Source organism: Pseudorasbora parva, chromosome 1 (assembly GCF_024679245.1).
Source record: "Pseudorasbora parva isolate DD20220531a chromosome 1, ASM2467924v1, whole genome shotgun sequence".
Taxonomy (NCBI): domain Eukaryota; kingdom Metazoa; phylum Chordata; class Actinopteri; order Cypriniformes; family Gobionidae; genus Pseudorasbora; species Pseudorasbora parva.
Genome location: NC_090172.1, coordinates 67,070,462 through 67,096,817, shown reverse-complemented (window position 1 = coordinate 67,096,817; position 26,356 = coordinate 67,070,462). Strand labels below are relative to the sequence as shown.

At 42.3% G+C, this 26,356-nt stretch overlaps 1 protein-coding gene across 1 annotated transcript; it reads right to left on the bottom strand.

Moving 5' to 3' along the window:
• Positions 1 to 533: 533 nt before the first annotated feature.
• Positions 534 to 25,883, bottom strand: LOC137074566 (uncharacterized). The gene is made up of 8 exons (XM_067442941.1): positions 25,746 to 25,883; positions 25,465 to 25,534; positions 25,078 to 25,220; positions 22,109 to 22,192; positions 21,962 to 22,026; positions 17,866 to 17,949; positions 17,604 to 17,658; positions 534 to 1,607 (listed from the first exon to the last, which is right to left on the bottom strand). The coding sequence occupies exons 1-8, from the start codon at positions 25,881 to 25,883 to the stop codon at positions 534 to 536; spliced, it is 1,713 nt and encodes a 570-aa protein (XP_067299042.1).
• Between the last annotated feature and the right edge of the window lie 473 nt (positions 25,884 to 26,356).

The following is a 26,356-nucleotide window of genomic DNA, read 5'->3' as shown; positions in this document are numbered from 1 at the left end:
AAGAAGCATATAAAAAAAATACAAATAAAACTCAATCATTACATAATAATCCAGGGTAGCATCAGTTCTGGCAGGTCACGTTAGTCAAACGTCTGTCAGCTGATTGTGTCTCACTATAGGAACATGACGTCTATGACGGCATACATATAAAAGCTCCTTCAGGACTATCAGCAGCTATCACGTTTCTCCAGAACTCATTTACCCTTCTCCATCCTCAGCTCCACCTCTCATCAGTCAGGATTTGATACTCTGATTCCTCCTGAATCAGACTAAATTCACAAATTATCTTGTACATTTAATAACGATATTAATGATATCTGCAATACATTGTGTTGGTTCTGTTGTGTTCACCCTAAGGAGAGTTATCACTGCTCTCCCTGCTCTTATCCATACTAGGCTGTCCAGAACAGAACCATACCGCCAATCCAAACTATATGCTAATAGTCAATCAATCATCTTGACGATAGTGGTCCTTATAGAAATGTAATTTATCAGCAACATTTGAACTGATTTCTGCAAAACTCTTTCTTAACTCAAATCCACAGATCAGTCAGTAAGATGATGACACGCCTCTGACTGGTCTCATATATATTTTTAAGTTCCTCTTTTACTTCTTTAATTTCCTTCAAGACATTCTGAAGCCCCTTGTGTGTTTTTCTCATCTGAGCAATGAACTTGAGTATACTGGATGAGACCTTTTCTGGATCATCTGTTTTCCAGTGCTGTCTCATCTGGTGAATCTCTTTGGCATCCATCACTATGAAGGCAGTGTCAGCAAGGACTAAGAGTCCACTTAACACAACTGAGACTGCAGCTGCTGTTCGCCCGATTTCAGCAGCCCGAACAGCAATTCTGCCAACATTTGCCAACATGCCAAGACTTATTATTCCAGCGGCACAACCTACTGCACCTCTGCCTGCACCCCACATCATCTGGACATTATCAGAAGTTGAGTCACTGGCAATGTTTTGAAACTTAGACACCTTTCTCAGTACCCTTCTCACATCACTCAGTGGCTTAAGAATCTTTACGCTTACTATTTTATATTTCTTCTCAATCTGTTGAAGGCATTCTTTGAATGATTTTTGTTTGACTGTGTTAGTAATGTTGGAGGCAGCACCTGTTACACCACCAGCAACTCCGACTCCAACACCGATACCTGTTACAATCAGAGATGCTCCAAGAGTGACCGGTGCCAAACATAAACCAGCCACTGCAGCGATTGCACCAGCTGTCCTAATCACTGCTCCTGACCGACTGGCTGCTGTGGCATCGTAATGTGTCTTCTCTAGTGAATCTGTTGTTTCCCCCCACTCACAAACTAAGGTCTCAAACTCTTTATAGTGCTCACTGTAGGCCTCATTAAAGGAGATGATGGACTCCTTTAACCTTTGCTCCAGTTCCTCAGGGATTCTCTTGTTTCTCTTCACTGCTTCGCTCAGGAATGGTTGAGCTAGAATCTCATCAGCTGAAGGTCTGTCTTCAGGGTCATAGCTGAGCATTTGTCTGATCAGTGTTCTCAGTTCCTCTGAGTATCTCTCTGAGATGTAAGGCGGGTTTCCTCTCATGCTGTTGGCATGTTGAAAGCAACGCTCTTTGACATCTGACTGTGGGATAAAGGAAAATGAAGGAAATTCTACTGATAAAGGAAACCAAGCTTTTTAAAACACTGACTAAAATGAGCCAACTGCTTTCCAGGATGATTCACTGTTCAACGCATTGCAAAACATCACATGACACTTACTGGCCGAAACGGTGTAAATGCAATGACAACATGCTAAAAACACCTTTAAAAAGCCCACTGTAAATGCTTTCATGAAGTGTGTGTGTGTGTGTGTGTGTGTGTGTGTGTGTGTGTGTAGGGCTGGACTGGGGCTAAAATTCAGCTCTGGCATACCCAGCCCATGAGTTCCCCGTGAATGTTTTCGCTGGGGTTGGGGCCTTAAATTGGAGTAAATAAATAAAACTACGCCAAGGACAAATAATGATTATAGATATTATCGAATTTGCTGCAAATGCAGATAAACTTAATATTGCTTTTTTTGTCACACAGAAATGCCCTTGGCAGTAAAGCACTGATGATTTTGAGCTAGAATGCAGTAAAGTAAATTTACTTCTTTTAAATGCTGTCATCATTTACTCACGCTCGTTTCAAACCTGTATGACTTCTGTGAAACACAAAATAAGATGTTTTGAAGAATGTTGACAACCAAGCCATTTTGGTTAGCCTACCATTTGAATATTGTATAAACAAAAAAAACAGACTCAAATCATTTTATTTTGTGCTAGACAGAAATAAATTCGTTTAGGTTTGGAATGACATTAGGGTGAGTAAATGATCACATTTTTGGGTTAAACAATCATATTTTTCAAGAGTTAACACATCATTTAAGTAAGACACTGATATCTTTCATGAGGCTATTACATTTCATTAAATCTATTAAAAAAAGTTAATATAACTTTTAAAGAGGAAAAAAAAGCTTTGTCCTTAGTTCATGGGATCCAGACTTTAAAGCTGTTTTATAGACTATAGTTTAACCGTAGGCCAGTTTCATTTATTTTTTTGAAAATGAAGTTTTTTTATTGGTTTTCTTTTATATATGGGCCATTCTACAGAATTGGTGCAAACTGCTGTCCTACATCAAAAAAACACATTTTAAAAGCATTTAATTATTCAAATCTTAGATGTTTACTAAGATCCTTCAATTATCTATTGAAACCCACTATAACATTTCAAATATCACTAAGCTTTATATATATAAACTCATCATTTATAGGGTACTTTCAATTGGGAGGTGGCTGTCCCTAACCCTAACATCTAAATTTCAACTTGTGAAAATTATATTGAAACATTTTTTGTAATTTTTTTCTTTCTTGTTTTTAAACATATCTTTTTGATTGTTTTAAAAAAATGAAGTATAAAAAAATATACATTTTATATTTTATTTTTAAATCATGAAAATGTATGTAAAAAAATGTGTCCCTTATTTTCATGTCACTACCGAAACAGTGAATGTTTTAGTCCACTGGCTGAGACTGATTTTAACCACACGCCAAATTTTTTGATCAGGAAATATTCCTGTGTCCCTCTCTCTCATATGCTACTTGGTGAAAAGATTTGTCCCATCATTTTGATGTAATTGTGTTTTAAAGTCTGAAAATCTGTGTGTAACTTTAAGGAATGTCACTACCAAACACATTTTTTCTGCGATTAAGAACACTTTTTTGGATGTTATTCCATAAAATTTCGTTTTTATATGTGTACAACTGTTCTGACCAGTAATTGCTAACCGTGTGCTGATTAGCATCTTCGAACTAGGCTCAAAATAATCTAAAATTGTCACTACCAAAACAGTCACAACCAAAACAAAGTTTCGGTTGTGACATCATTGTTTTGGTAGTGACAAAAGGGAACAAATAATCCTTTATTTTGACAATTAAACTTCATTTTAGTACAGTTATGTAAATCATTAGTATTGTAGTATGTTTTAGTAGTGGTTTAGTATGCAAGTTTTAATTCTGTAACCTCATCACATTACAATTACTTAAAGGTGCAGTCCATGAAACTAGCGAAGGATTGTTAGGTTGTTGTCAGTAATGTTAATTTATATAATTAACTTGACAGGGAGAATTACATTTCTCACTCACACACTCACACACTCACTCACACATACACTCACTCACTCATGCACTCCCACACACAATCAAACACACACTCCCTCTCTCTCTCTCTCTCTCTCTCTCTCTCTCTCTCTCTCTCACTCACTCACTCACTCACTCACACTCACTCACTCTCTCACTCACTCACACACTCACTCACTCATGCACTCCCACACACAATCAAACACACACTCCCTCTCTCTCTCTCTCTCGCGCTCTCTCACTCACTCACTCACTCACACTCACTCACTCTCTCACTCACTCACACACTCACTCACTCACTCTCTCTCTCACTCACTCACTCACTCACTCACTCTCTCTCTCACTCACTCACTCACTCACTCACACTCACTCACACACTCACTCACACACTCACTCACTCACTCACTCACTCACTCACTCACTCACTCTCTCTCTCACTCACTCACTCACTCACTCACACTCACTCACTCACTCACTCTCTCTCTCACTCACTCACTCACTCACTCACTCTCTCTCTCACTCACTCACTCACTCACTCACACTCACTCACTCACTCACTCTCTCACTCACTCACTCACTCACTCACTCACTCACACAAACACACACTCCCACTCACTCTCTCACTCACACACTCACACTCACTCTCTCACTCACTCACTCACTCACTCACACACTCACTCTCTCACTCACTCACTCACACAAACACACACTCACTCTCTCACTCACACACTCACACTCACTCTCTCACTCACACACACACACTCACTTACTCACTCACTCACACACTCACTCACTCACACACACACACACTCACTCACACACTCACTCACTCATACTCACTCACTCACTCACACTCACTCACACACTCACTCATACTCACTCACTCACTCACTCACTCACTCACTCATACTCACTCACTCACTCACTCACTCACTCACACTCACTCCAAAATTAACATGAAATATTGGAATGGAGGTTATATTTGTTCCTTAATTTACTGTAATTTTAGGCTATAAATGGAATCCATTTTATGTCATTTTTAAGTGAGACCATTTTGTACACTTAAATAATTCTGATGTCTATTGCAATGGACATTTTGTAAAAATAAAACAGTGATTCTGAAACAATCTACATGGTAAGACGTTTTTAGGTAGAACAATCTGTGCATACCTCGTCTCACTTGCACCTCAAGACCCAAAGTATAAAATAGCTCTAGGTGATCTTATCAGATATTTACTGTCAGATGTGTCTGCTATATGTGCTGACTGCATATGTGCAACATTGTTAGTTATTTGTTTTAACATAAAATCTTGACAGTCTAAATAAGCTATGACAATTTAAGTATTGTGGTCACTACCAAAACAGTACTGTCACTACCAAAAATGAGCAGTCACAACCAAAACGTGGGATGTTTTGTCAAAAATAACGTATATTGAATTATCAACAAATATGTTATGACAGTGTTTGGTTTAATGCATATGTGAACTAATGAATCCTTATGTTTAGAATCAGTATGATAAACGTTATGCCTTCTACATAAAAAGATTGGATTCAAAATTCAACAAATCTCATAAATTACACTTTAAATATTATTAAAATTGTAATTATTATTGATTTAACCTGTAAACATATTTTTTAAAAATAGAAAAAAATATTTTTAGTAGGTAGATGCAAAAAAATCGTAATAGGTCATTATAAGCCTTCTTAATAAATTATATATTATTGTGTTTCGGTAGTGACAAATTTGGGGAGAATGAAAATATTTCAGCATTTTCTGAAAATACAGTATGAGAATTAACTGCACAATTACTATAAATGTGTACCTTGGATATTATACAATTTGCATACATGCAAAATTTGTGGGGGAAAAAAATAAAAAATTCAAGATGTTTCCACCTCTGACTTTGCACCAATTCTGTAGAATGGCCCATATATAACATACCAGTACAAGATTAAACAAATAGATACATTGTGTACAAAACAACACGGATAAAAGTAATTATAATAAATAATAATAGAAATAACATTTAAATGCGCAACAGGGTAAGTAAGTCACACTTCTAAAGGAAGATTGATGTTAGATCCATGCCTTATGAAGTAATAATCTGAATACAATACCCCCACATATCAACATCCATATGATTTCCATTCACTATAGCTAACATTTTTTCATATGAAACATTCTCTATCATAGATTCAATCCACATTTTAAGTGAAGGACATTGAATATCTTTCCAAAATCTAAGTATCAGTCGTACTGCCGTGACTACCCCTACAGTAACCAGGGAAAACTCTTTATTTTTAATCTGAGGAATCTCAGATTTATCTCCTAAAAGACAAACCCTTGATGAAAATGGAAGTTCCACTCCTAAACATCTTCCAAGATATTTCAACACAATTTCCCAGAACGGTTGAATCTTTGAACATTGCCAAAGAGCATGAATACATGTACCAGTTTCTTGTTTACATTTCCAGCATTTATTATCACTCAGACAACCCATTCTGAAGTCGACTAACCCATTCTGAAGTCGTACTGGTGTATAATAATATCTATGTAATACCTTACACTGGATAAATTTGCCTCTTGCTTCCTTTATATATCTTCCACTGTAGGACAAAATTCTGTTCCAAGTGTCCTTATCTATGTCACTATTAATGTCTCTTTGCCAAATTAATCTCAAGTTTTCACAGTTGGCCAGTTTCATTTAAATGTAAGATCATGGTAGTCACAGGGTAAAAAATATAGACTGTAAAAACCTTGCTCCTCATTATATGGCTATATGGTTTCCAAAACTATATAAAACATATATAATAAACTATTATTAAAACTATTAAAAATGTTCACCTGTAGAAAATACGAAAACAGCCTCTATAAAAGTGATTTATATTTCGCTTTTAGCTGCAATGTAAATTGTGGTTCTGCTAAAGTGAAATGTTTGTGTGTGTTGCCATTTTCCACTATTTCCATGAATAGGCCTACATGCTCGCGGCTGTTTTCAGCTGATTCAACACAGAACCTGTAATGTTTCCATATCAAACGATTGTATAAGACAAAATTCGGAGTCAAAGTGCCGTATAGAGCAGCATTTAAACGCAGCGTACGTTCGTCAGCCGCTGCGCTGTGCGGATATTCGCCTTTTGAAGTTCCATGCAGTCAAATAGCCTACTAATAAATAAATAAATAGAAAAAAACGCCTAATATGGAGAGGAGGTCTCTCTCGCTTCGGCTTGTCAATTCAGAAGACAAACCAATGGGCCGCTGTCGCTTCATGTTGTCAGTGGTAGCCTACAAAAAATAAATAAAAATTAAAAAACACTACCGGCCCCAAAGTCCGTCGGCCCACCGGACAAATGTCCGGTATGCCAGATTACCAGTCCAGCCCTGTGTGTGTTTGTGTGTAATCATGCATGATAAAAGTACATGTCTTTAATTCATGTTACTTTGAAAGTAATAAAAAATGCTCCAACTTCTTTAAAAGCTGACATCTGAGCACATTTCGGCTTTAACCCCTTAAGGCGGGTGTACACAGTGCGATTTTTGCTGTCGTACGAACTCGCAGACGATTTTTTTTTTCTCGGGAGAAATCGCATGGACATCGTAGATGCTCGTATGGTCGCGGCTCGAACCGTGTGAGAGGAAATACGAAATGAGCAGAGCACGTTAAGAGCACCTCCCGACCTTACGATAATTTTTAAACATGTTTAAAAAGTTTGGGGAGTCGGCCCGATTTTTACCAGCATATGACTGTCCCCTATTGCCAAATCATGCACAAGCACGTCACATAGGCTCCATCTATGACTATTATTAGCTCAGTGGCTGCAAACATACTGCGTTCTCACACACACACTTTCTCTCTCTCATGTGCACTCTTCTCTCTCCCTCTGGTTGTTTCGGTTAAAAGGAATGGCTACAGTTCTCTGCTTTTCAACAAATCAGTTGCACACATTTTTTCTTTATTTTTTGTATCTGAAGCTATAGCATAGCAACAACATTGAAAGCTCCGGTGTCCGTGTACACGAAAACTCGTGTGATCGCGGCCGGCTCGCGGTGCAAACAGTCGTTCCGTGTACCAGCTGATTTGATGCGATGATCAAATTAAATGACTCTTAGCGTCTGCAATATATCACGACTTTCCGAGTGTCCGAATTCGCACAGTGTACGCCCGCCTTTAAACCTGAAGTGTACCAGTCTCAGTACAGCCCCCCACCCCTGAAAAAAAATCATAATCAAATTACAAAGCAATTAGGTGGGGCCCGCAGGCGGTACACTCCAGTTTAGATGAATAACTCCGCGCTTGTTAAGAGTTGATCAAAATGGAGAGATGGTAAATGGACTGCATTTATATAGCGCTTTTAACAGACCCTATGGTAATCCAAAGCGCTTTACATCTTGTCTCACATTCACCCATTCACTCTCTCATTCATACACCGACGGCGGTGTCTGCCATTGTAAGGCGCCATCCAGCTCGTCGGGAGCAGTTCTGCACGACCTGGAGAACACACGCTGTGTGTAAATCAAAGCTATCTGATTTATCAAAACAATTTCATTTACACTTGTGCACATAAATGTATCTCTGCAAAATTGATATAAATCCGATCTTCAGTTCCTGCACTATATGCAGATTTAATGGAGTTTACGTCACTGAAAACAACAGATATGAGCTGCGTTTTATTGATCAACAGCTGATTTCACAATCAAAGACGGCAATATGAGAGAGCACGGACACAGCACTGGTTAGATCATTCAGGGTTTTTTTTACTTCAATGAAGATGATTGTATATTGAGCACCTACGGCTTTACTATTGATTTAATTTGAAGAGATACTCATCTGTGGCGATGCGTCCTTCAGTAGCGCTGTCATATCTGGCTATAATATGACATAACCTATAACACTTTTTTTTAGCATTGTCGGGATGAGTAAAAAATTTAGCATTTAGATTTAGCATTTAGACTTTAGTTTTGACTGTACGGCGACCTAGGCCACCTCCTGAAATGGCTTTTATTATTTCCTTTTGTGTATTTCTTCTAAACGCTCCTGTTGTCTTCTGTGCTCAGACTTGAGTTTTGTTTGATGTTTGATGCATTTAAGAAGCTTGTTTTCTTTGAGCAGGTCAAATTAAAGTTTTAGTTCATTGTGGTGAAGGGGGTGTGGTTCTGCGAGGTCTGCAGCGGGAGAGAGAGCACAGAGCGGAGCGGCAGGTAAGTAGGTCAAGCACAGATGACGAACACCTGTTTCTGATTGCAGTGATTGGCGTGGAGAGAGCGCATTTAAGCCGCGGCCGGGAGAGAGTCGAGAGAGAGAGTTGGACTGGGACTTCGCGTGTGCTTACTACAGAGACTGAGTGATATACAGAGACTGAGTGATATACAGAGACTGAGTGATATCCAACGGAGCGCTCCATATTGTGGAGAACCTGAGATTATTTTGTGATTATTTTTGAAAGACTGAATAAAGAAAGCGAGTCCCAGTCAAAGCCGACCCCTGTCTTCTTCCTTCCTTAACAACGAACATTACTACACTGGTGCCAAAAACCCGGGAAGGGAGAAGAGAGCCGACGCCATGCAAACTCCGCCGAAGACACCACTTGCCAACATTGTACAATCGCTCGCCGGTCTTCACCAGGAGCACCATCAAGACCTGCTGGCCATGAAGGAGGAACAGCAGAAACGGTTCAAAGCTCTCCTCACGGCCCAGCACGAAGACCGCGAGCTGTTCCGGAGCTGGATGGACCGGGAGATTCGGGCCGTTCCCCAAAGACAGACCAGCGACTCGGCCGCCTGCACACCGCTAGCCAAGATGGGTCCCGAGGACGACCCTGAGGCATTCATTGAGCTCTTCAAGCGGGCGGCCCAAATGGCCCAAAGCGGACTGGCCAATGCGGCTACTGCCTCTACTGTCCGGGGAGGCACAAGTAGCCGCCCACCAACTGCCAGGGGGTCGGCGAACCCCTACCATATGTTAAAACACACAAGCCGCGCTGACTCTCACGGCCAGGTGTTCTCTGAGTCCGATTGACGTATTACATAGGCTACAACATTAACAGACCAGGGAACCGAAGTAATAGATTAGGACCCGACCCGGACCCGGCTGACCATTTAAAAAGTAGACCCGAACCCGTACGGTGCCCCGTGAAGACCTCTAGTCGGGAGCTTCGACGGAAAAAGCCACCGGGTACCAGCCGTCTGCGAGAGGAGGGGGAGGAGCTCAGGATCCCGGTCTGCCGACTTCCCGGCACCCGCTCTCTCAGCGCCAATACACGCCTTTCTGCCAGCCGCTAGAGCCGTGGGGAAACCTGGGCCGGCGTGCTAGCGCTGCGGGGACCCCGGACACTTTATCGATCAGTGTCCGATGATGGAGGTGGGGACGCTGGTCCGGGTCCCCGACGCGCCGCACACCGCCCCCGATCAGGCTGGCCTGTACCAAATACCCGTGAATATCAAGGGGGGTACTTATCAAGCTTTGGTGGATTCAGGTTGTAACCAGACCTCCATACACCAAAGCCTGATTCAACCCGGGGCATGGGATAAGCACCGCATGGTTATGATGAGGTGTGTGCACGGGGAGGTGAGAGAATACCCGTTAGTCCCGATGGATTTTCTATTCAGGGGTCAAAAACATAGAGTTGAGGTTGCCGTTAACCAGCACCTGCGGCATCCACTGATTTTGGGGACAAATTGGCCAGGATTTAATAAATTTTTGGGATATTTGTGTGTGGATGCCTCTTGGGGAAAATAGAGAAGGTGGCGGTTGCACAGGAGGGGGAGGTGGAACCATGACCACTGGGCACTGATCCGGGGGAACCGAGCGCTCCGGAAACGCCAGTGTTTTCGGAGCGTGATGACTTTCCCCTGGAACAGTCCCAGTATGAGACGTTAAAAAAATGCGTTTAATCAGGTCTGTGCCATCGACAGCCATCCCCTTCGTCCTGATCAACCGCTCACCTTTCTTTATTTTACTCTGTTAAAGGACAGGTTGTATCGGGTGACCCAAGATGCCCAGATAAAACAGACTACAACCCAGTTTTTGATTCCAAAAAGCCGTCGGGAAATGCTTTTCCAGGCAGCTCATCACAATCCGATGGCCGGCCATTTGGGGCAAACAGCGACACTAAACCGCCTCATGGCCCGATTTTTTTGGCTGGGCATTCACGAGAATGTACGCCAGTGGTGTGCGTCTTGTCGTGAATGTCAGTTGGTAAACCCACCGGCCCAACCAAAAGCACCATTGTGCCCCGTTCTGTTGATGCAGGTCCCCTTCGAAAGAATTGGTATGGACCTCATTGGGCCATTAGAGTGGTTAGCCCGCGGACATCGCTTTGCATTAGTCCTAGTGGATTATGCATAACATTTCGTAGAAAAGTGTTGCGAGTGCACTGTTCTCCCTAATCTCCCGGGTGGGAATCCCGAAAGAGATTCTCACCGATCAAGGCACAGCGTTCATGTCACGGAAAATCCGCGAACTTTACGAATTATTGGGCATTAAAGCTATTCGAACCAGCGTCTATCACCCAAAAACAGACGGGCTTGTCGAAAGATTTAATCGCACTTTGAAAACAATGATTCTTAAATTCATTCACGACGACGCCAAAAATTGGGATAAATGGCTAGAACCTCTCTTGTTCGCTGTCCGCGAGGTCTCCCAAGCCTCCCATGGGGTTTTCCCCCTTATTATGGATGGGTTTGGATGGGTTTTGGTTTTGGTGTGTTTGTAGCATTTGGCTAGAGGCATTTGTTTGGTCATTGCCACGTTGTGAGTGAGCGTTTGTTGGGGGCGTGGCCAGCGAGGTATTAAAAGCCTCGTGTGTTTGTAGCATTTGGCTAGAGGTGAAGCATCGTTTGACTGATAGACAACTACTCTGTAAGTGTTTGCAACTTTTCTCATTTGATTGTTTGTTTCAGTTGTAGTCGGATAAGTGTGTCTATGTAGTGCAGTGGTGTGTATTATTAGTTTTGGTGTATTCTCGCGATGTGTGTGTGTGGAGGAGTTAGCATTTGTTTGGTCATTGCCACGATGTGAGTGAGCGTTTGTTGGGGGCGTTCCCAGCTGCTTTCAATAACAATATTCAGGTAAGTGTAAGTAGCATTATAGTCTGCGGCCGTGTGAAGCCCTCCTTGGTTGAGGACCGACTAGTGTAAAGACTTCAACTCTTCCCTGTGCAAGACCGACGAGTGTAAAGACTTCAACTCTTCCCTGTGCAAGACCGACCAGTGTAAAGACTTCAACTCTTCCCTATGCAACTCCTCCCAAGCAAGGACCCCGACAAGGCCCTTGAGTATCATTTTCCTTTTCGGTTTTCTTATTTCTATCTGGCCGTTTCTCTGCTCTGTAGTAACCATGTGCTTTCAAATCTCAACTATTACTACTAGCACTCGTAAATCACGCTCTGTATGTGCGAGACGACGCAATCCTAATAATTTCCGCAGTCTACAAAAATCCTCTGCTAATTTACTCTCTATTCCAATTGGTCTCTGGAATTGCCAGTCTGCTGTAAACAAAGCAGTCTTTATTTCATCTATTGGGACTCTTTCTCAGCTCAGCCTCATGGCCCTAACTGAGACCTGGATCAAACCAGAGGACACTGCCACTCCTGCAGCCCTTTCAACCAATTTAACTTTTTCACACACCCCTTGGCCTATTGGCAGGGGTGGGGGTACTGGTTTGCTTATGTCAAATGATTGGAAATTTGATCCATTACTATCTCATTCAGCCAGTTCATTTGAATCACACTCAATCACTATTGCTCCCCCTGTTAAAATCCATGTGGTAGTGGTCTATCGTCCTCCAGGTCACCTTGGTAACTTTGTGGAGGAGTTGGATGTGTTACATTCTAGCTTCCCTGAGGATGGCACTCCTCTGATTCTGCTTGGTGACTTCAACATCCATCTGGATAAGCACCTAGCCACAGACTTCAGCACTCTACTGACTTCATTTGACCTTAAGTTAGTATCTACTACGGCTACTCACAAATCAGGTAACCAATTAGACCTCGTCTACACACGCAACTGCTCCACGGACAACACTTTAGTTACTTCATTACACACCTCAGACCACTTTCTCATCGCTTTTAACCTCATACTGACTCCTGATACAACACGCACTCCTACACAGATTAGCTTTCGGCGTAATCTACGCTCACTCTCTCCCTCTCGCCTATCCACTATGGTTTCCTCTTCACTTCCTCCACCTGCTCAGTTCTCAGCATTGGACACTAACAGTGCTACTGACACTCTTTGCTCCACTCTAACATCCTCCTTAGACAGTTTTTGCCCCCTTTCATCCAGACCAGCCTGCCCCACCCCATCTGCCCCCTGGCTGTCTGATGTTCTCCATGAACATCGCTCTGGACTCAGGGCGGCAGAGAGGAAGTGCCGGAAATCTAAAAACTATACTAACCTTACCTTGTATAAGTCTCTTATCTCTTCTTTCTCTACAAATGTCACAACTGCTAAAACAACAGACTACCACAACAAAATCAACAATTGCTCTGACTCGCACACTCTTTAAAACATTCTCCTCTCTCCTTTGTCCTCCTCCTCCCCCTCCTTCATCAACTCTTACAGCTGATGACTTTGCATCATTTTTCACCAACAAAACAGCTCTCATTAGCAAACAGTTCTCCTCACCACAAACTGACATGCACATCTCAACAACTAACACAAACACGCTTCCATCCTTCTCTCCGCTCTCCGAGGCAGATATTTCTAAACTCATCCTTTCCAATCACCCTACTACCTGTCCACTTGATCCTATACCCACTCACCTCCTTCAGGCCATTTCTTCTTCAATCACTCCTGCACTCACTCACATTATCAACACTTCTCTTCACACGGGAACCTTTCCCACAGCATTTAAGCAGGCTTGGGTAACCCCACAGCTTAAGAAACCCTCTCTGAATCCAGCACTTTTAGAAAACTACAGACCGGTATCCCTTCTGCCTTTCATTGCAAAGACACTTGAGCGAGTTGTGTTCAATCAACTCTGTGTTTCTTGAACAGAACAACCTCCTGGACAACAACCAATCCGGCTTCAAAAGCGGCCATTCAACTGAGACTGCCTTGCTCGCGGTAACTGAGGCACTGAGACAAATCCAGGCAAAAGCAGCTTCCAAATCCTCAGTGCTCATCCTGCTGGATTTGGCTGCTGCTTTTGACACAGTTAACCACCAGATCCTCCTGTCAACACTTAAGAAGACAGGGATCTCAGGAACTGCTCTCCAGTGGTTCAGGTCTTACCTCTTTGGTAGGTCCTACAGGGTGTCATGGAGAGGTGAAGTGTCTAAGTCACATCATCTAGCTACTGGGGTTCCCCAGGGCTCAGTCCTTGGACCACTTCTCTTCTCCATCTACATGTCATCATTAGGTTCTGTCATTCAGAAACACGGCTTCTCCTATCACTGCTATGCTGACGACACTCAACTCTACTTCTCATTTCAACCAGATGATCCTACAGTCAGTGTTCGTATCGTTGCCTGTCTGACAGACATTTCTGACTGAATGAAGGAACATCACCTTCAACTCAATCTTGCAAAGACAGAATTACTTGTTTTCTCAAGCAACCCAGCACTTCATCAAAATTTCTCCATTCAGCTTGGTTCATCTCCATCGAGGACAGCCAGAAACCTTGGAGTTGTGATTGATGACCAGTTAAACTTCACTGACCACATTACTGCAACAGCCCGGTCCTGCAGATTTCCTTTATACAACATTAGAAAGATTAGACCCTTCCTATCAGAACAGGCTGCACAACTCCTGGTTTAAGCTCTTGTTCCCTCCAGACTGGACTATTGTAATGCTCTTCTGGCTGGCCTTCCAGCATGCACTATCAAACCCTTGCAGCTGATCCAGAATGCAGCGGTGAGAGTGGTCTTTAATGAGCCGAAGAGAGCTCATGTTACGCCTCTCTTCATCAGACTGCACTGGTTGCCAATGGCTGCTCGCATCAAATTCAAGGCACTAGTTCTCGCCTACAAAACAACCACTTGCTCTGCACCAATATACCTAAACTCGCTTGCTCAGACTTACACACCCTCCTGAAGCTTGCGCTCAGAGTGAGCGACGCCTCGTGGTTCCATCCCAAAGAGGCATGAAATCACTCTCACGGACATTTTCCTGGACCGTTCCCACCTGGTGGAATGAACTGCCGATCTCATTTCGTGCTGCAGAGTCTGTAGCCATTTTTTAAAAAAACATCTTAAGACACATCTCTTCCAATTGCACCTGACCAATAAAGACTAGCACTTAACTATCCATTAATTTTTGTTTGTTTGTCCCAAAAAAAAAAAAAAAATTCTGACTGTGCTAATTAACAGAGACTTCTTACAGCTCTTACAGGTTATTGGCCTTGTTTGTTTCGTTGCTTCTATTGCTCTCCCCTTTTTTGTAAGTCGCTTTGGATAAAAGTGTCTGCTAAATGATTAAATGTAAATGTAAATGTCATTAGGGAAGCTTGGGAGGACTGACCATCCGTGAGTAAAAATGAAATTCAGTTTGTGTTGGACCTGAGAACAAAACTCCACACGCTGGGGCGGCTTTCAATGGAGAATTTGTTACAGGCCCAAGACAAACAAAGACAGTTGTACAACAAAGGAGCTAGATTAAGACAATTTTCACCGGGAGAGAAAGTACTACAATTACTCCCCACCTCGAGTTCCAAATTACTCGCCAAGTGGCAAGGACCGTTTGAGGTCACACAATGAGTAGGGGATCTGAATTATAAGGTAATTCGGTCAGACAGGGACAGGGCACGTCAGATATATCACCTCAATTTATTAAAAAAATGGGTTGAGGCAGAGGCTGTGATGCTGGCGACGGTAGTGAGTGGAGAGGATGATCTCGGACCAGAGGAAAAAAGAAAGTTGTTCAGGCTGAATTAGAGGCAATGCTAGAGATGGGGGTGATAGAAGAATCCAACAGTGACTAGGCGAGCCCGATCGTTTTGGTACCAAAACCTGACGTCTCGGTCCGGTTCTGCGTGGATTATAGAAAAGTCAACGCAGTGTCGAAATTTGATGCATATCCCATGCCACGGATTGACGAAATTGCTTGATCGGCTAGGTACTGCTCGCTTTTATTCGACGCTGGACTTGACAATGGGTTACTGGCTCCAGTAACCAAAGAAAAAAGCTTTTACCACGCCGATTGGATTGCACCAATTCGTTACGCTTCCTTTCGGATTGTTCGGGGCACCGGTGACTTTTCAGCGCCTGATGGATCGAATTCTTCGGCCGCATATGCCGCTGCCTATCTGGATGATATCATCATCTGTAGTGGTGACTGGCAGCGTCATATGCAGCATTTGCGAGCGGTCCTCAGGTTGCTGAGAAGGGCTGGGCTTTCGGCCAACTCGAAGAAGTGTGCAATTGGGCAGGTGGAAGTAAGATATCTGGGCTTCCACTTGGGTCATGGGCAGGTGCGTCCCCAAATTAATAAGGCCGCAGCGGTTGCGGCCTGCCCAAGACCCAAGACCAAAAAGGAGGTTAGACAGTTCCTGGGGCTGGCGGGATATAGGAGGTTTGTGGCTCCCCGGCCTGAGAAGGGGGCGTGGTTCTGGGAGGTCTGCAGTGGGAGAGAGAGCACAGAGCGGAGCAGCAGGTAAGTAGGTCAAGCACAGATGACGAACACCTGTTTCTGATTGCAGTGATTGGCGTGGAGAGAGCGCATCTAAGCTGCGGCCGAGAGAGAGAGTTGGACTGGGACTTCATGTGTGCTTACTACAGAGACTGAGTGATATACAGAGACTGAGTGATATCCAACGGAGCACTCCATATCGTGGAGAACCTGAGATACCACACTGAGAGTGTGTTTGTGATTATTTATGAAAGACTGAATAAAGAAAGAGTCCCAGTCAAAGCCGACCCCTGTCTTCTTCCTTCCTTAACAACGAACATTATTTGAGGATACGATCTGACTTAAGTATTTATTGACAAAAATTGTATACAAGAGATCGTGATATCGAATTGAACCGAATCGATGACATGATAATCTTAATCGAACCGAACCGCGAGACCAGTGTAGGTTCCCCTAGTCCAAACCCAAAAATGGACAGAAAATTATTTCATTAATTGCTTACCCTCATTCCGTAAGACCTTTTTTTAAATCTTTGGAACACAAATGAAGATATTTGTGTTGAAACCGATGGCTCAGAAAGGCCTTCATTGACACCAATGTCATTTCCTCTCTCAAGACCCATAAAGGCAATAAAGACGTCGCTACAAAGACATTGGTGTCAATGAAGGCCTTTCTGAGCCATCGGATTTCAGCACTAATATCTTCATCTGTGTCTGAAGATGAACGGAGGTCTGATGGCTGTCCAACAATATGTGGAATTAATGACACAATTTACATTTTGGGGTAAACTAACCCATTAACAAATGTATTTCGGCCCCAAATTTAATTTATCCTCTCTAACATTAGTTAAAAGCGATTCTTTTTTTAGACGTGATTTCTGGTGAGATGCACATCAGCAGTAAAATGTTTATTGTTTTCTTTATCTCATATCTGTATTTTAATTATTTATTCACACTGGCAGTCATATTATCCTTCCATCATAAGAGCTAGTAGCATTTGTTTATGAATGAAGGCCAGTATCAGTGATATTAATACTGATACTGGTATCTCTATGAAACTGCAGCACACGAGAATAATGCAAACAGCAGTAAAATGCTCTTGGCCCTGCTCTGATTCACACCACAGTAATGTATGAAAATACTTTAATATAGTCGCTCATCCATGGACATGATTTCAGTCCCATCGGATTGCTCTTAATCGGTGCCATCAATACCTTTGTTATTTCACCTCTAGCTATCAAACTTACATGCTGTGCATTTTTTGTAACACACACACACACACACACATAATAATTTGCAGCTGCTCTACAGCTCAGTACTCCAGGTTTTCAGATCATAATTCAAATTGAATCTGACCCATCAGTGATATCTCTGTAGTTTCCAGAAATACTCACCCACACATCCAGCATACAGAGATCATGGAGCACCCATCCCAATGACCATATGTCACTAGAAAAAGGCAAATGGAAAAAGAAGCTGTGCTTACATTACAGTACATTGCATTATAGGCAACTAATATTATATATATAAATGCTTATAATTATTATATATATATATATATATATATATATATATATATATATATATATATATATAATTATAAGCATTTTATTAAAAAATCAATATGTCATATATTTCAAGTCATAAAAAGCACACCTTTTGAATTGATATTTCTTCTGGAGCACCTCCGGGCTCATATACAGCTCTGCACCCACAACTGATTCTGCATATGCATCAGCTCTGAGAAAACAAAAGTCAAATCAACATAAACTCAAACTGATAAATCTTCACAAATATCATAAGCCAGGTGCACACTGTGCGATTTTGCCCACGATTTGGCCGTCTGAGACAAATTTAGCAAATCCTAAAAGATTCCTCAGATCCTAGGCTAAAATCTGACGTCTTTGGTCGTTAGTTTGACATGTTCAACGGCAGCCGATTAATGAGTTCTGCGATCAAATTTTACCTCAGACGGAATTCTGGCTGTGTCAGAAGATTTGGCACAGAATCCTGCAGTGTGACTTCTCCTACGACAACAGTCAAATATCTCGGTTTTTCAAGACAAACTATGACCCAAACGAGAGCTAGAAATGTATTTGTAGCCAGCATTTCAGTCCCGTGTGTAATGCAGCTCACTGTCACCCAACGCGTCATTCATTGATGATATAAAGCTCTGGGTGAGTTTTCTTGCGCGCGTCCGTTTTTAGCGCACCTTAACTATCGTGCAGTCTGACATTAATGACAACTGAGATCTTACAGTGTGACATGGCTTACATCAGGCCGGGATCATGTTTGTACAGTCTGACAAGGGACATTCGCAAAGGATTTTGAAAAATCGCACAGTGTGCAGGACCCTTTAGGGGAGTACTGACACATCGGCTGAAAGTTCACACAGAAATCTAAAATTAACCCATAATTTTCTCTCGATCAAGTAATCCTAGGTGTATATGACTTTTGTTCATTCAGATGAATACAATCGTCTAAACTGCCTTCCTTATTCAACAAAAAAAGCCTATCTGATGCGATAATGATGATATCAGACGTATCGTAAGCGTTTTGATCTGCGAGAGGTGCTACACTTTCTGAAAAAGTTACAGAAGGCGGTCCACCGGAAGCTAGAAATTTAACTTTAGAACGTATTAAATATGGATATTTTTCTTACACAAACACATCACTTCCCTTCAGAAGACTTTTATTGACACAACAGGGTCAGTTTAAGGGTAGAGTTAGGGTCAGGTGTGGTGGTGTGGGTCAGTTTAAGGGTAGAGTTAGGGACAGGTGTGGTGGTGTGGGTCAGTTTAAGGGTAGAGTTAGGGACAGGTGTGGTGGTGTGGGTCAGTTTAATGGTAAAGTTAGGGTCAGGTGTGGTGGTGTGTGTCAGTTTAAGGGTAGAGTTAGGGACATGTGTGGTGGTGTGGGTCAGATTAAGGGTAGAGTTAGGGACAGGTGTGGTGGTGTGGGTCAGTTTAAGGGTAGAGTTAGGGACAGGTGTGGTGGTGTGGGTCAGTTTAAGAGTAGCATTAGGGTCAGGTGTGGTGGTGTGGGTCAGTTTAAGGGTAAAGTTAGGGACAGGTGTGTTGGTGTGGGTCAGTTTAAGGGTAGAGTTAGGGACAGGTGTGGTGGTGTGGGTCAGTTTAAGGGTAGAGTTAGGAACAGGTGTGGTGGTGTGTGTCAGTTTAAGGGTAGCGTTAGGGACAGGTGTGGTGGTGTGGGTCAGTTTAAGGGTAAAGTTAGGGTCAGGTGTGGTGGTGTGGGTCAGTTTAAGGGTAAAGTTAGGAACAGGTGTGGTGGTGTGTGTCAGTTTAAGGGTAGAGTTAGGGTCAGGTGTGGTGGTGTGGGTCAGTTTAAGGGTAGAGTTAGGGTCAGGTGTGGTGGTGTGGGTCAGTTTAAGGGTAGAGTTAGAGACAGGTGTCGTGGTGTGGGTCAGTTTAAGGGTAGAGTTAGAGACAGGTGTGGTGGTGTGGGTCAGTTTAAGGGTAAAGTTAGGGTCAGGTGTGGTGGTGTGGGTCAGTTTAAGGGTAAAGTTAGGAACAGGTGTGGTGGTGTGGGTCAGTTTAAGGGTAAAGTTAGGGTCAGGTGTGGTGGTGTGGGTCAGTTTAAGGGTAAAGTTAGGAACAGGTGTGGTGGTGTGTGTCAGTTTAAGGGTAGAGTTAGGGTCAGGTGTGGTGGTGTGGGTCAGTTTAAGGGTAGAGTTAGGGACAGGTGTGGTGGTGTGGGTCAGTTTAAGGGTAGAGTTAGGGACAGGTGTGGTGGTGTGGGTCAGTTTAAGGGTAGAGTTAGGGTCAGGTGTGGTGGTATGGGTCAGTTTAAGGGTAGAGTTAGGGACAGGTGTGGTGGTGTGGGTCAGTTTAAGGGTAAGTTAGGGTCAGGTGTGGTGGTGTGGGTCAGTTTAAGGGTAGAGTTAGGGACAGGTGTGGTGGTGTGGGTCAGATTAAGGGTAGAGTTAGGGACAGGTGTGGTGGTGTGGGTCAGTTTAAGGGTAGAGTTAGGGACAGGTGTGGTGGTGTGGGTCAGTTTAAGGGTAAAGTTAGGGACAGGTGTGATGGTGTGGGTCAGTTTAAGGGTAGAGTTAGGGACAGGTGTGGTGGTGTGGGTCAGTTTAATGGTAAAGTTAGGGTCAGGTGTGGTGGTGTGTGTCAGTTTAAGGGTAGAGTTAGGGACAGGTGTGGTGGTGTGGGTCAGATTAAGGCTAGAGTTAGGGACAGGTGTGGTGGTGTGGGTCAGGTTAAGGGTAGAGTTAGGGACAGGTGTGGTGGTGTGGGTCAGTTTAAGGGTAGCGTTAGGGTCAGGTGTGGTGGTGTGGGTCAGTTTAAGGGTAAAGTTAGGGTCAGGTGTGGTGGTGTGGGTCAGTTTAAGGGTAAAGTTAGGAACAGGTGTGGTGGTGTGTGTCAGTTTAAGGGTAGAGTTAGGGTCAGGTGTGGTGGTGTGGGTCAGTTTAAGGGTAGAGTTAGGGTCAGGTGTGGTGGTGTGGGTCAGTTTAAGGGTAGAGTTAGAGACAGGTGTCGTGGTGTGGGTCAGTTTAAGGGTAGAGTTAGAGACAGGTGTCGTGGTGTGGGTCAGTTTAAGGGTAGAGTTAGGGTCAGGTGTGGTGGTGTGGGTCAGTTTAAGGGTAGAGTTAGAGACAGGTGTCGTGGTGTGGGTCAGTTTAAGGGTAGAGTTAGAGACAGGTGTGGTGGTGTGGGTCAGTTTAAGGGTAAAGTTAGGGTTAGGTGTGGTGGTGTGGGTCAGTTTAAGGGTAGAGTTAGGGTCAGGTGTGGTGGTGTGGGTCAGTTTAAGGGTAAAGTTAGGAACAGGTGTGGTGGTGTGTGTCAGTTTAAGGGTAGAGTTAGGGTCAGGTGTGGTGGTGTGGGTCAGTTTAAGGGTAGAGTTAGAGACAGGTGTCGTGGTGTGGGTCAGTTTAAGGGTAGAGTTAGAGACAGGTGTGGTGGTGTGGGTCAGTTTAATGGTAAAGTTAGGGTCAGGTGTGGTGGTGTGGGTCAGTTTAAGGGTAGAGTTAGGGTCAGGTGTGGTGGTGTGGGTCAGTTTAAGGGTAGAGTTAGGGTCAGGTGTGGTGGTGTGGGTCAGTTTAAGGGTAGAGTTAGAGACAGGTGTCGTGGTGTGGGTCAGTTTAAGGGTAGAGTTAGGGTCAGGTGTGGTGGTGTGGGTCAGTTTAAGGGTAGAGTTAGGGTCAGGTGTGGTGGTGTGTGTCAGTTTAAGGGTAGAGTTAGGGTCAGGTGTGGTGGTGTGGGTCAGTTTAAGGGTAGAGTTAGGGTCAGGTGTGGTGGTGTGGGTCAGTTTAAGGGTAGAGTTAGAGACAGGTGTCGTGGTGTGGGTCAGTTTAAGGGTAGAGTTAGAGACAGGTGTCGTGGTGTGGGTCAGTTTAAGGGTAGAGTTAGAGACAGGTGTCGTGGTGTGGGTCAGTTTAAGGGTAGAGTTAGGGTCAGGTGTGGTGGTGTGGGTCAGTTTAAGGGTAGAGTTAGGGACAGGTGTGGTGGTGTGGGTCAGTTTAAGGGTAGAGTTAGGGTCAGGTGTGGTGGTGTGGGTCAGTTTAAGGGTAGAGTTAGAGACAGGTGTGGTGGTGTGGGTCAGTTTAAGGGTAGAGTTAGGGTCAGGTGTGGTGGTGTGGGTCAGTTTAAGGGTAGAGTTAGGGTCAGGTGTGGTGGTGTGGGTCAGTTTAAGGTTAGAGTTAGGGACAGGTGTGGTGGTGTGGGTCATATTCTACTATTCAACAACATTCAACAGAACAGATCCTATTATTTACTTTATTTTTTACCTTTGCAATGTTTTTGAGCATCCAAAATCTACATTGATGTAATCATCTTCAGTCAGAAAGACATTCTAGAATGACAACAGAAAACTCATAAATCTTAACACATATGGCTTGGTGACACATGATTTATCAAACTTTGTCAATGTCTACCTGTGGTTTTATATCTCCGTGAAGGATATTCTTCTTATGAACATACTGCAGAGCCAGACAAATCTGAACAAGCCAGTCAATGATCTACACACAGAAAAGATACACATGGAGAAAGCAGTGAGATCTTTATTATTAGTTACACAGTGCAAAACTATGTATTTGTACGTTCTTCAGCTATCACTTTATACACTAAAATGGTTGTATCTTTACTCTTATTAGGTTATGTCAATCCCTTCATCAATAGAGCTTAGGGCACATTTACAAGTGCACTCATATTTTTCAGGATGGGCTGGTCTAGCTCAGCAGTGTTACTTCCAAACTCTAATACATTACATGTTACTGCTATTTAAAAGTAATTTTTTACATTACAATATTACTGTCTTAGAATTGTAATGGGTTACATTACTCCTGTATTACTTTTGAGTTACTTTCACCAAATTAACTACAGAAGTAGAACTTCACATTCTAAAATGACAAAATGGAGGCTACTACAGAGCATTTCACATCCAGTAGAAGTTGATATAATGAAGCATAAGGACTGTGGGCTCTCCAGGCTAACAATAGAGCATATAATTGACAAAGTGAAGGCTGAAGACAATGAAAGAAAGGATGACAGAAAGAATCCCAAACGATCAAAGTCTGTTATAAGTATTGTAGCGTCTGGAATCTCTTTCACCAGGATCAAAGATGAGTCAGTTCAGATGTTTGTGGTGGATAACTTTTAGTCACATATAAATTAGGGGCCCGATGCCAGTGAGTCTGGGGAAGTTTACACCTTAGACAGCTTTGTGACCTAGCTGAAGTAGAACATGCAACATCTTTGGAGGACTGTGACAACTTCAATCAGATTCTAATCTGATTCCATGACCCCCCTCTCTCAGACACACACACACACACACACACACACACACACACACACACACACACACACACACACACACACACACACACACACACACTTTCTTTATGCAGCCTTTAATTAAACTATTCCAGACTGTATATGATGTATCCCTGTGTGTATGTATGCTCCCTATGTCATACCAACATAGTCATGATGTATAAACAATGTAAGTTTATTTTAAATGCTTGTATTCCTGTGTAAGAATGTATCTTTGCTTTAATCTCCCAGCCATAACGTGTTTGATTTATATATCTAAATATATCTAAATATCCATCTCTCTTTGTCTTAATCAATGATGCACAGAATAGGATTATGAAATGTATCAAATGTAGCAAACTTGGGAGTAAAACTGTATAAACTCGACACCCTTTACGACACCTGATAAAACATGCAAAGTGGGTCGTAAACCGAGACAAAGAGAATCTTTTCCGCTCAGAATTCACCCTCTGGATTGGGTAAACTAACCCTGAAGGGGTGTGGATTAATTGTCAATTGGAAACATTCTTTGGTTCTTCTCTACTCGTCCTCTGACCTTTCCTATTGTCCTCTGAAGCCGGCTCACCCCTCGCCTTGTGGCTCCGGCCCTGGCTTGGCGGTGCAGTCACATTGGTTGTTTCCTTTGAAGTCAGCGCGCTCCGCTACTCGGTCCTCGGACAAAGGCGGACAGGCACTGAGCACCATCTCAACGGTCAAGGAACTTCCACAACTTCGAAGGAAACCTTCCTCTCCTTTTGGCAACATTCGCTCTCAAACTACCTTCAAACTTCCCGCTGATCAGAGACCCGATTACTTGGACGAACTGAGAGAGAGCGCTCCAGCTCACAGAACACTCTGAGAAGGACCCACACGCATTCTTTTATACTCAACACAAAGCAACCCATGCAAGTATAAATTCCATCGAAATTTAGATGGGTTTAAGACTAGTAACTCTGTTTAAGGTGATATTGTTCTTTGCTGGCTCTCCGTAGTAATGTTTGTGAAATGCCGTTCTGAACCCTTCCTTTCTCTCCTTTCTCTTTTTCTATTCATCGTTACTCTGTATATACATGTATTCTTTATTAGTCGTATGTATTCGTAGTATCAATTATTAAGACCATTGTATCCATGTTTAATTGTCATTGTTACTGCTCACAAAATATGTCACTTTAATGTTCAGATCTAGCTACAGCTCTCATGAGTATCTTTGAATACTTTAACTAATATCCCAATAGCTCGGAAAGTTTATTCTTTCTGGCCAGAAGAGTAACCTTCCCAGAGATTCGGTAGAAAGAATAAAAGCTTTGAGAGTTGATAAGAGATTGTACTGATCGTTCGTTAAAGGAACGGATCAGATGAGTTTTGAATTAATTCTTTAAAGGTTATTCTCTAATGATGTAATATATATTCGTTAATTGCAATCCATTGTTGTTTCTTCTTGTCCTTATCTCTGACAAACTCTAGGTAATGTGCATACATTCATCTTGTGAATGTACAGTATTCTTCTGCCATCATCTTCACCCATTAAGTCTTGTTTATACTTTAGTTTGCCTCTGCTGATTGCGTGTGCGCCATGTCCGTTCTTCAACGGGCTCGCCATTGTGCTATTCTTTGAAACTACCAAGCCTTTAAGCCTTCTTTAGCCGCTTTTCCACTGGCCAGCGTGAGCACAGAGGCTGAAATCATGCCAACGGCACTCCTGTAAAACCCGCCCACACTGGACTGTCAAACAATACAAAGGTATTGAAAGAAATGTGTATTAATTAATGAAATAAATCGCTATACAAATATATCAGAAGCTGTAATTTAGACTTTATTCAAAAGTGTGTTGTAACGCAAGTGTTGTTGAAAATGTACAGAGTAAAATATTACTGAAAATGGATTAGTAATGCCTTACTGCATTAACACTACTGCATTACAGTAAAAAGTAACAAGTTACTGTAATGCAATACTTTTTATACTGCATTACTCCTAACACTGTTCCCCAGTACTTCCCATTTACTATAGTACTGTTTAGCATTAATGTAATTCATTAGCCACATGTGATGTTTGGAATATGCCCAGAATATGTATGTCTACAAAAGACACTCACCTTTCTTTCTTCAAAAGTCCCTTTCTCTTTCTCTTTCTCTTTCTCTTTCTCTTTCTCTTTCTCTTTCTGTGTTTGCATCCTCTTATGAAGATCTCCTCCGGCACAATACTCCATCACCACATACAACTGTCCATTATCTTCATCTGAATCAATAAACATACAGCCATCATTTCAACAAATACATGTACTTATAAGTGTACGGCTTCATTTCACAGACAACAACTGTGCAGATGTTAATGTTTTGTTCATTTTGTTATCTTTCTTCAATCTCTACAGATTGCATGTTCATTTTTAATTGTTCTCTTAATATAGTCTTAAAATAGATCAAAAATCTTTATAACTTTATAACACATGAACATTACACCTTTTCTTAAAATGTAAACACACCTTTAAATGAAGCCTCATAAGTAACAATATATCCATATTTCAGACTTCTCAAGATCTCGGCTTCCTCATTCTGCGGGGAAAATGTGCATTTGTTTATTTTTATTTATTTATTTATTTATTTATTGCAAAAGAAGCATGTGCATGTGGCAACAATGTGACACTTATAGCAACGGCAAAATGTCATCTTTAATAACATTTTAAAATCAGTGAACATATATTGTTATTTTGGTCATTCATATTTAAGTAAATTCTTGATTTAGTGAATGCTGGATTAAACTTACATCTCTGGATTTTATCACTTTGACCACACAACGATCTCCATCTCTGTTGGTGAGCAGATACACTGTTCCTGAAGACCCTCGTCCAAGTTCAATCTGTATGGTGTATCTATGTTCTTCCAACACTATTAATAGATACATTTTTGTTTTAAAATACATATTTAATTGAGTTTGGAGATTACTCAGAGAGACATCTTGGCTTTCCTATAGCTCAAACAGTAGAGCATGGCGCTGGCAACGCCAAAGTCATGGGTTCGATTCCCAGGGAGAGTAGTCGTAATGCAATGTAAGTCGCTTTGGATAAAAGCATCTGTCAAATGCATAAATGTAAATGTATCATAGAATGTAATTGCAACAATATAACGAACAATTGTATTAAATAGAGTTTACAAAATACGTATTTTTTAAACAAAGAAAAAAGTAGTGTCCCTCAAATTCATGTCTGTGGTGTTACAACAAAGGGGGAAATCTATTTGGACTACTATCTGTGTGTAAAGGTGATGGCAGGTTCTGGTTGAGATGAAAGGTGCTGAGGACACTCTTTCTTATTCATTATCTTAAAGTTAGCTAAATTTCTGACAATTTCATGTGTCACACTGTATAAGTGTCTATGG